The sequence below is a fragment of the Rhagoletis pomonella genome, unplaced genomic scaffold, assembly GCF_013731165.1.
Source record: "Rhagoletis pomonella isolate Grant_MI unplaced genomic scaffold, Rhpom_1.0 Rhpom_scaffold_00001, whole genome shotgun sequence".
In the NCBI taxonomy this organism is placed as follows: domain Eukaryota; kingdom Metazoa; phylum Arthropoda; class Insecta; order Diptera; family Tephritidae; genus Rhagoletis; species Rhagoletis pomonella.
Window position 1 is genome coordinate 49,686,621 of NW_023458555.1, and position 11,004 is coordinate 49,697,624.

Below are 11,004 nucleotides of genomic sequence, written 5' to 3' on the forward strand. Positions count from 1 at the left end.
CTTTTATTCCTCACATAGGGAGATCTCCCTTCAAGTTCTAGTGGGAACACCGAAAAGATGCGTTCTTCCACAGTAGAGCTTGGATTTTCGGCACTCCCTCCACCTACCTTGATAGCTTCTTGGTGTTTTGGACATCAATGTGTCCGCCTCCAGTGAACAACGAGTGTCCACCATATGCCTTGCAGCGCCGGTTGGGTTTGTGTAAAGTATATACAGCCTTATTGTTGTTGTTTTTACAGAATGTATTATCTTTGTCAGTGTAGTGGATAACTAAACGACTATTCCTAACCCCCAGGTTTTAAGAAAAGTCGGTATGCCAAGTTTTGCAGCGAATACGTAAGAACTTTTGTTCGACTTTTTTTTATTAAAACCCGTTTGTACTGCTTTTATTTTATATTTTTATTATCAATGGTATTGAACCACTTTCTCAATTGCTTAATTGTTTGCGATAAAAAGAAACATCAGTTTGAGCTTATTATCTGCTTACGTTGCCTAATCACTTTTTCACTGAGTAAAATTTCCGATTCGAATCACTTTTTCGTTATTAACATTACAGGTACTGTTTCAATTATACAACCACATAATTATGTACATAAATACATACATACATGAAACAAATTTAATAATTTTTTATTGCCACATGCGCTGTTTGGTTTCTAATAACATACGAACAAAAAACAAGTATGATTATTAGCCGAAATCAAGCGTCAATACACACAACGACACCAACCCAATTTCACTGCTGGAAAAATACTAAACAAAAGCAATATTAAAATAAGCAGAAATCAGCGTTGCACTCAGTGTGACCGCGGGCTTGTGAAAAATTGTAGCAGAGAAGAGTAGGGATGTGCGATTAATCAATTAATCGAACAAGCTGATTAATCGAAAGCCGATTAATTAATTATTTAAATAATAATTATTTTTGATTAATCAAAATATTAAAAAAATATTGAATGTGCATACGAACATACGTATTTTTACATGCAAACAAACATACAAAAAAAATCATTTCGTTTGAAAGCAAACTCGAAAGAAATTAACAAAGTTATTCAGATTTCAATTAATTTTTTTTTTTTGAGTAAACAGTAATTACTCAGGATCTGATTAATCAAATTATTTGATTACTCAGAATTATGATTAATCAAAAAACTGATTAACTGATTAATCGCACATTCCTAGAGAAGAGACTGAAAATGTATCAATATGTATCACTTTTTTATTTTAAGTATCAAAGTATCAATATGGAATAAAATCAATAATTTTTATGAAAAGTCATTTTTCAAAACATATTAACATTTATTGATTGCAAAAAAAGGTACACGTATAAGTTGTATGTACTTGGTACTAATATAATAATAACGAAAATGTCTGGGTATTAGTATAAAAAAAACAGCTAAAATGTTTTATACATAATCCTATTTTTAGTTTAAATACTTTTTGTACTTATGGGACTTAAAATTAAAATTTTTTAATAATTTTTAAGACATTTGGAAAACATTATGCATTCCGCTCTGCAGCGGCAAAGCTGTGCGGAAAACGTAACAAGTTAAAAAGAAAAAAAAGTTAGTTCAAAATATAAAAAGTTATTTAAAACAGTTTTTAGCTTGCTTACCCCCCAAAAAACTGTGTAATGTCTTCAACGCAATCAACTTATTATGGAATTTCAAAAGTTGCCATTGTATACAAATTTTCTCTTTGTCGCTTTCTTTATACAAATTAGGAAACATTTATAAAACTGTTAAAAATGTCGAAGCACTTTCATTATATGACATGTAAGGCTTTTTAGGATTTCACTGTTAAAATCAAATCTTTTTTTATTTGCAGTTCAATATAACATTGCTGAATATTTTTTTTTAATTTTTAAAACTAAGACTTTACTTAAATGTGCTGTTAATATCTTCGTCTCTGCGGCACAAATGATATCTGGGTTAAAAGCGTCTATATCAGCTGGGTCACTTGGCATACAGTCTGGTCTGACAAAAGTGACAATATAAGTTTATAATTACTTTTAAAATAGTTATATAACTTATTCAATCTGTATGATTCACTTTCTATGTTCATTTGATTGACAACATCCAAAATATTTCATATATAATAAAAAATAAAATATATACATATATGTATAATATAATTTATTGGTGGGGAATCAATTTTTTCGGCAATAGCTTACGCTTGGTTCACACCGTCATCGAAAAAGAGTAAGTAATTTTTAGCAAAAAAACCGACTTTAATTCTCATATAAATATATATATATATATTTCATGATCAAATGATCGGATCTAGACCAGATTAGTATGGGACCACCTCTGGAACACTACCTTTCCGGTGCAAAAAAAATTATCGAAATCGGTTGACGTGGTCCAAAGTTATGCGGTAAACTACATAAAAAAAGTATTAGAAGTCGGTTAAAAAAAATAGCAACGCGCTACACTGGGCATTAAGTTTTATAATTTCTAGCACCAACGCAGTTTTGAAGCTCGGCAAATTCATCCACCCTTTTAGCACTATGTGCCATGATAAAAAAATAGGAAGGTAGAACCGCTGAGAGGATTTTTTCAAATTCTTGACGTTTGCAAGCAATTTAATTTTAAAATTTTACACACAAACTCACACACACATCTCATTTTCAATCTCAAACAACAACAACTTTGAACAGTTCCTCTTTTTTACTCTCAATTTTATATGATTATAAATGTTGGCAAACTTCAAAAAAAATATGGCCGACGCATTGAGAGAACGGTTTTACCTTACTATGATTTTATCATGCTATGGCATGAACCAAAACTACAAGATCACGCCCTCTTAGTAGCCCGTTATAATCGCATTTACAGGCTAACCTAATATTCACGCACGCCGCCAATTTATTGTCAAAAATTTCTCATGCACATGCAACTTGTATGAGATCAACCGAAATTGAACGGCGTGCGTATGAAGCTAACTCAATTTCCAATTTTTGTTCTGCGTGACATTTTGATTTGACGTTTCGCTCAATGAAATCAAATGTAAACGCATGCAAGTCAATTTCGGGTGACGCAAAAAAACAAATTCGACGGCATGCGTACCAAAACGCAAGCTGCGAATATTAGGTTAGCCTGTTAGGAAAAAAGTTGGGCGACTTTGACATTAGCCGTTTGTTTACATTTGTTCGTTGTTTACAATTTGGTGGTGGCTTTTTACTGCAATTTTCTTAATTTTCACTTGTGACAACGTGTGCACATATAAGGTACAGAATAATTTAACTCAACGACATGATTTATAGAAGAATTTGCATAATAAAAGTGATTATTCATGCGTTCAACAATTACGCGTTTTTTTTTTGTTCTCTTTGTTGGTTACTTCTTCTAACAAAGATGGCGTCGAGATTTCAACAGCTAGAAAATAACTTTTTTCTTTCTTTCGGGAAGGCGTGATCTTGTGTCTTTCGGTCATGATACTATGGGCGAAGTAATTGTAAACATCTCTGTCAAGTTTTTCGGCTTCTACGAGATTCATCGAAAAAAGTTTCACTTTTGATCCACTTTGAGCAAAGCGGACACACTGGTTGCAACCAAGGCACATAAATACAGGTAGAAGCCAAAATGACGTTGCTCTCATAAGAACCAAACCTTTAAACTTCAACTTGTTTTTTTTTTTATTTCCTATATTTCGTTACGCTTTGAATGTCATATCGTTGTTTTTTTTTTTGAATGTTCGTTAATGACAAATTTTAATTTGCATTTGAATTTTTGTAGTGTTGTGCGGTTTATACTTAGTGTATGTGTTAAAAATGCAACACCTGAAGCGTTGTTTTTTATGTGGTGTTAAATATAAGGCAGATACCACTAATTTTTTAACGTGCCTCAATGTCCTTCGCGTAAGGAACGTTGCGAAAGCAGCTGTGGGCAGAGCTGCAGTGAAATGTCTTGCTGTGCGTTAAACATTTTAAAGAAGAAGATTCCACAAATACACCGGGAGGTACAGGAAAGGCACGTTTGAAGCCAAGTGCTGTTCCTATCACCCTTATGCCGAAAAGTCCCTCCAACAACACTGCAACTCATAAAACAAAAACAGAAAACAACATACACGTTTTATCAAATTTTAACTAAAGAAAATAAATAAATAAGAATAAACTTCAAATATACTTAAAAACGTCAACCAGTGAAATGTATTTTTTTATTTTTCCTTACACACGCTCATTTTTATTTTTACTCTCCCGAAAACTTTGACTTTTGTAGGTTTGACGTCAAATTGGCTTCTACCTGTTTTATTGTACCATGGGTTGCAACAGTTGGCCGGTGTTGCCTATTCGATCAAAAACGAAGCGGAGTTTTGTAAGAAGTTCACAAATGTCTGGTACCCATAACAGATATTAGTACAATTGGGGTGTTCACAGTTCGTTCCAAATAGTGTCTCAAAATGTAGACGTCTACATTTTAAGACGTTTTCTAACCGTAAAATCTGTGGTGTTGTTGTTTCCCATACAAAATTGGAAAACGACGCCGTCTACATTTTGTCACACTCAAAGGTATGTATTTTACGCGTCTACATTTTGCAACCTCGCAGCAGCGTTGCATTATGGCAATACTAATCACATTTTTTTTATTTATTGGGCACGTTTTTTGTATTTGCATTTAATTTGAGCGTAATTTCTGATGAAAAGAAACAAATCAAGGGAAAGAAATAACAAATATTAGGAATTGGTAATTAAGTTAAATAATTACAATTTTTCAGAAACAAAATCGAAAGGCGATATATAAAAAATGCACGCAAAGAGGAAATGTCTGGCAACACCAGCAAAGTTTTGAGACGATTTTGCGACGACTGCTAGAAAGGGGTGCTCACAGTTTGATGCTAAAGATGTCTCAAAATGTAGACGTCTATATTTTCAGACACAATTTGGAACGAACTGTGAACACCCCAAATGTTTAAATTTTAATAACAGCTGTCGCATCAAACAACAGTTAACAAATAGTTGAAAACAGCTGGTTTTTTATTCGTTAAATAACAATCGAAAAAACAACGCTATGTTGCTTTAACAAGCAAAGCTTAACCGGCCGTCTTCACGTGCTGGAAAGTCTCGCTTGCGTGACCGCACGTGTAGCCGCAAAAAGTACGGAGCATGCTTTTTCTCGCATACCGAGCGGTATGCGAGCTCTCGCTTGCTATCAACTGTCATTTTTGTTGTTTGACAGGTATGTTCTCATTTCGCAGAGTTCTTCAGAGTAGCAACATCGTTTATTTTGGAGGCAAATACAAATTTAGAGGCAGTCTTTATCATTTGAAAATAGTATACATATCATTATGCAGATTTTCTAATTTTCTCAAACTTTTAAGAGCCTGCAAGGCTTGAACCTTCTGGTTTGGCGACATTTTACAAATGAAAAAGTATGCTGTGAAATGCCCAGTAAGCAAAACTCTATCTCGCTTGCGAGAGAAAAAAGCAGAAGGCAAGCGAGATTTTCAAGCATGTGAAGGCGGCCGGTAACGAAAACAATATGAAAAAATTAACAACGTGTTAAAAATTGAATTGGCAATCTTGTTATTTTGTAGTTTTCCTACACTGGTTACCAAGAAGTATCAATTGGTAAAGCGAACAAACTCCCAAGTGACAGCTCTTTCTGGAAGAAGCAGATTTTGGCGTTTTGTGCACGCCGCTGTAATTTTTAATTTAATTTTGTTCTGATAATAAATATTTGATTTTCTCATTTAAGACGAGAAATGGATGAGGGAGATTACGATAACGATGAGTAAGTACTACTTTACATTAAATTTTTAAGGCACTGCTTACTTTTAAGTTGCCAGTTTTTGATGGGTGGCTTGCACTGCATTTCAATAAACATTTCCTCACTTCTAGTGTCGGTGGTGATGATTTCGATGATGTTGACGAGGAGGATAACATCGATGATATTAACCAAGAGGAGGAGGCTGACAATATAGAAATTATAGCGCCAGGAAATGCTGGTGGTGGAGTGCCCAAGGCGAAGCGCATTACAACCAAATACATGACGAAATATGAACGGGCGCGTGTGTTGGGTACGCGTGCGTTGCAAATTGCTATGTGCGCACCCATCATGGTGGAGTTGGAAGGTGAAACAGATCCGCTGCAAATTGCTATGAAAGAGTTGAAACAGAAGAAGATACCAATTATTATAAGGCGGTTTTTACCGGATCACTCCTATGAGGATTGGAGCATCGATGAGTTAATTATAGTGGACCATTAAGTTGTAGATTTAAATAGTAAGTTTTATTAAAAAATCAAAATATATATTGGACATTTGTGCAAAATGAGAGTGATTCGCATAATTCTGTTTTGTATAATTGCCGTTTACTAATATTTTATTGGTTTATAGACTGTAGTGGTATCCGACGGAATGGTATAAATTCTTAAATAAAAAAATCCATTATTTAGTTTTTAAGCTCCGGCCGCCAGTTGTCAACTCCACGCGAAGCCATATTCTTTATCATAACACACTCGCTCCAAGAGGGTGACTGCATTCTGCCCCGTGCGGCACATGCACTCCACAACAGAGGGCAGCAGTCCGCAGTCTGACAAGTTTTCCTGTCCGAAAACCTGTCCCGCAGCGTCATCGTCGACTTGCTTAGGTTGTTCTGTTTCATCTGTGGCAGGCCCAGCTTGTTCTAGCAAACGTTGGGTAGCTTTGCTGAATGCCAATGTATTATTGTTGCTGGCAAGAGTGGCGCTAAATGTATCTTTCGTTTCGCCTAGCAAATGACAGGCATACGGCAGGAATGTGGGTAGCACAACTCCTTTCACTTCAATGCTGTTGTAGTCTACACCGTCCATACGAACCTTACTCGAGCGAGTACCTAAATGTTGCATTGTGGCCTTGGGAAAAGCGACCGGCGCAATTAGTGTGGGTGGAATGCCCGCTAACTTTCCCACATTTGAAATGGCGCTTTTAGCGTTGAGCAAAAAGCTGAAGAATCCTTGACATTCAACGCCTTCTATTAGTAAAAGCGAATTTTCGCTGAAGTCATCGGACATCTCTTGAACATTCAGACGACGTATGTGCGCAGTTTGCATTCTGCGTAAATCCTTATCATTAACTTCCAGATTTTCTAAAAAGTTATCGGTATCTTCTTCATCGTCATCTACCAGTAGTTGATTTGTATCATCTAGAGTGCTAGTTTCCTTTGCTGTTAATTAGAGATTTATTATTTTAAAATGACAATAAAAACGAACTTGGAATTACCATCACTGGCAGCATCGATGCTGTTGCTCTCCTCCGTAAAGTTACCTTCGTCAGACTTATTTAAAGCGCTATCCTTTTTCAATGGCATTGTGTACTCTATGCCCTCTTGTCGTAAGGCGCTACGTATTCCGCGTGTACTTGGCGACATAAGAGCATGTGTTTCTACACAACCACCGGTGCCAGCGGCGCGAAATAGTACTGTAAATGTATTTGCACATAGGTAAAAGTACGGACACTGTCGTGCACGGAGCAGCTGAAATAGTCCTCTAAAACTGTAATCCCAATCGTCCGCTAGTGCTTTGCGCTCACGTTCTCCAAGCAATACACCATTGTTACTTTTGGAATTGCGTGGAAAGAGGGTCATCCAAGGAATGTGGGGATGTTGCCAATAGTAAGTTGCTTGGTTGAAACGCGTCGCTGGCGAGATGTCTAAGCCGCATTGCGTATTCTGGGTGTCAATACAGCGTACGAAGCTCGTCAAACCGCTGGCCAATTGGCTGGTTTTCAGCGTTGTTGTAGGTAATTCACTGCGACACAAAATACGTACTCGAGTTTTAATGGTCCAGTCCATTGGCAGATGTTTAGTTATTTTCTGTTCTTCCAAAGCAGCTTCATCATCATCTACGGCGGTAGTAGCACGTAGCATAGAAGAGAAAGATTTCGGGTCAAATGGCTGCAACACCAATTTGGCAGGCGGTGGACGTGTAGGCGTTTCGCGCACAAACGTTTCCTTCTGTGGGGGTGGGGTTTCAACGAATCCAAGGAGGGAATCATCTTCGATGAGTGGCGTGGTATCGGTACGTGTTCGTTTTGTTTCCTCCGATTTACTGCATAAGCGAAAAGTAGTGTTTAGAGACTTCAGTTAGAAATGAGTTGCACAACTTACATTGCGAATGGATTTTTTCGTTTTTGCGAAATTTTAGCTTCCAGTAAACTTGCTTTATCTTTACTTAACTTTTCTACGCTAGTAGAGCTTTTGTTTTGGTTCAATCGCGCAGCCAGCTGCTTTTTCTTCTGTTTTAACCGATGTAATTTGATGAGCTAGAAAAGAGGACGCGATACACGCAACTAAAAAATTTAAAGGATATACCAATTGTACCTCATCTGGATGTTTCCAGTTTTGTGAATTGCACTCTTTAGCTATGGACATTTTCCTGATCGTTTCAAATTTCTAAATATAATAAATAGTGTTTTATACTATAGCTGCTGTTTTCGCGATGTTCTAACTTTTCCTTTTGTTGCGCGCGTAATTTTCGGCAAACTTGTTTTTCCAGCAAGGCTTTTTGACAGCAATCAGCTGTTCGCTTCGTTGGAGTTGCCAACTATCCTAAGATGGGTTTAGGAAAAATCTTTTAGTCTGTTCCAATAGCAGTCCGGTTTACAGGATTTAGTCAGAACTTACAGGAAGTCGTTCCTATTGACATAAAACCTGTAAGTGGGAACACATATGAGAGAATAACTGAGCAACTGTTCCTAGTCAGAAGTTACAGGATTTAGTCCGGAGTTTTTTTTCCCGTAAGTTCATGAAAAGTGTCAAACGATCAGCTGATTTGCATGTGCAAGCAAAAACAAATAGTCTGTTCCTTTGAACTTCGGACTAAAACCTGTGCAACTGTCAAACTACAATTTTACTCTCTCAAATGAGAGTAAAAAGAGAACAGATGCAGAAGTGCATAGGAAAGCAAAAAGCACTATTTCCCGTAAAAACGTCAGTCGGTTTGTTTACATGTGTTTTGTACAACACTGATTTAGCTGAAATATCACTAAATAATTATTAAAATCTATACATATTCAAACATTTCGTTGTTTACTTCCATTTTTTTTACAAATATAAGGTACTTTGCTTTCACCGCTGTTAGTTTTTGCTTGCACATGCAAATCAGCTGATCGTTTGACAATTTTCATGACCTTACAGGAAAAGAAACTCCGGACTAAATCTTGTAACTTCTGACTAGGAACAGTTGTTCAGTTACTCTTTCAAATGTGTTCCCACTTACAGGTTTTATGTCAATAGGAACGACTTCCTTGTAATTTCACAATAAGTCTGTTCCTTTGAACTTCGGACTAAAACCTGTGGAACTGTCAAACTACAATTTTACTCTCTCAAATGAGAATAAAAGGAGTCTCATTTGAGAGAGTAAAATTGTAGTTTAACAGTTCCACAGGTTTTAGTCCGAAGTTCAAAGGAACAGACTTATTGTGAAATTACAAGAAGTCGTTCCCGTACGCAAGAATTTCTCTCACCGGGAACACTCTTGAGCGAGTAAAAGAGTAACTTTTTCCGGTCAGAAGTTACAGAATTGTTCACGAAGGATCTTCATGCAAGTTCATGAAAAGTGTCAAACGATTGGCAGGGTTGCATTTGAAAAAAAAAACAGTACGCAATTAATCTTAATTGTATATTTTTTAATAATTTTTTACTGATTTTCAGCCAAATCAGTGTTGTACCTATGACATGTAAACAAACCGACTGAGTAAATGGTTAGTCTGTTACGATAGCAGTCCGGTTTACAGGATTTAGTCAGAACTTACAGGAAGTCGTTCCTATTGACATAAAACCTGTAAGTGTGGACACTTTTGAGAGAGTAACTGAGCAACAGTTCCTAGTCAGAAGTTACAGGATTTAGTCCGGAGTATTTTTTCCTGTAAGTTCATGAAAAGTGTCAAACGATCAGCTGATTTGCATGTGCAAACAAAAACAAAAAACGGTGAAAGCAAAGAACCTTATATTTGTAAAAAGTGGAAGTAAACAACGAAATATTTGAATATGTATAGATTTTAATAATTATTTAGTGATATTTCAGCCAAATCAGTGTTGTACCAATGACATGTAAACATTGCGTTCCCGTGCACTTCTGCATCTGTTCTCCTTTTACTCTCACTTGAGAGAGTAAAATTGTAGTTTGGCAGTTCCACAGGTTTTAGTCCGAAGTTCAAAGGAACAGACTAAGTGCTTTTTGCGTTCCCGTACACTTCTGCAACTGTTCTCATTTTTCTCTCACTTGAGAGCGTAAGATTGTGACAGTTCCACAGGCTTTTGCCCGAAGAATACTGGAACAAACTAAATTATCCGCAAGAAGAATGAGAAAAGTTAGTAGTTGCGTTCCAGATGCTCACGATATTCACTATTTGCAGGTTTTTTTTTTGCAGGAAAGCATTCCAGGTCCAGGTCTGCAAGTCAAACCACTTTTGTGAGAGTAACTTGCTCTCTTTCTCAGTTAGAAGTTGCAGGTTTTAGTCCGAAGTTTTTCTTCCTGCAAGTTCATGAAAAGTGTCAAACGATAGGCAGGGTTGCATTTGTAAACAAAAACAGATAGCAAAGAACATTAAGCGCCACGGAGACAATAAAAAAAAAAAATACGTCAAGCATGGCATATGTGCGAGATTGGCTCGTGCCTTGCCCGCAAACGTTCAAATAAACGCGTTAATTCAACAAACAATTTCTTTTTCTTGTCCGCGCACTTGCTGACCACGACGATCAGAAGGCAAGTGCGCTTGGTTTTTGTCAAGCAAAACGCGAGACGGTTGATAAAGATATTTGACCGTCTCCATGGCGCTTAACATTAAAAAAAATGGAAGTAGTTACAGGAAAAGTGGTTTTTCGCGTTCCAAGTGACTTTTTATTTTTTCTCTCTTGCTCCTCTCTTTCAAGAGAGTAATTTTGTTATTTGACAGTTTTACAGCTTTTTACACAAAGTTATCTGAAACGCAACTAGTCTGTTCCTTTGAACTTCGGACTAAAACCTATGGAACTGTCAAACTACAATTTTACTCTCTCAAGTGAGAGTAAAAGGAGAACAGATGCAGAAGT

General features: G+C 36.6%; 2 protein-coding genes across 3 annotated transcripts in view; one reads left to right on the top strand and one right to left on the bottom strand.

Moving 5' to 3' along the window:
* LOC118745874 (protein downstream neighbor of son homolog) overlaps positions 1-8,497 on the bottom strand; it is an 8,851-nt gene extending 354 nt beyond the window's left edge. Inside the window, exons 1-4 of one of the 2 annotated variants that reach the window (XM_036479547.1) lie at positions 8,293-8,478; positions 8,080-8,234; positions 7,194-8,020; positions 6,417-7,137 (exon numbers count right to left, since the gene is read on the bottom strand). In XM_036479547.1, coding sequence (XP_036335440.1) covers positions 6,417-7,137; positions 7,194-8,020; positions 8,080-8,234; positions 8,293-8,343 — 1,754 coding nt within the window. In that variant the 5' untranslated portion in view covers positions 8,344-8,478. Of the gene's footprint in view, positions 1-6,347; positions 7,138-7,193; positions 8,021-8,079; positions 8,235-8,292 lie in introns of those variants that run through there. The other variant, XM_036479544.1, reaches the window with a different exon arrangement.
* Positions 5,561-6,269, top strand: LOC118745886 (DNA-directed RNA polymerases I, II, and III subunit RPABC2). Its single transcript, XM_036479552.1, has 2 exons — positions 5,561-5,726; positions 5,834-6,269. The coding sequence occupies exons 1-2, from the start codon at positions 5,698-5,700 to the stop codon at positions 6,198-6,200; spliced, it is 396 nt and encodes a 131-aa protein (XP_036335445.1). The 5' UTR covers positions 5,561-5,697; the 3' UTR covers positions 6,201-6,269.
* Positions 8,498-11,004: the final 2,507 nt, after the last annotated feature.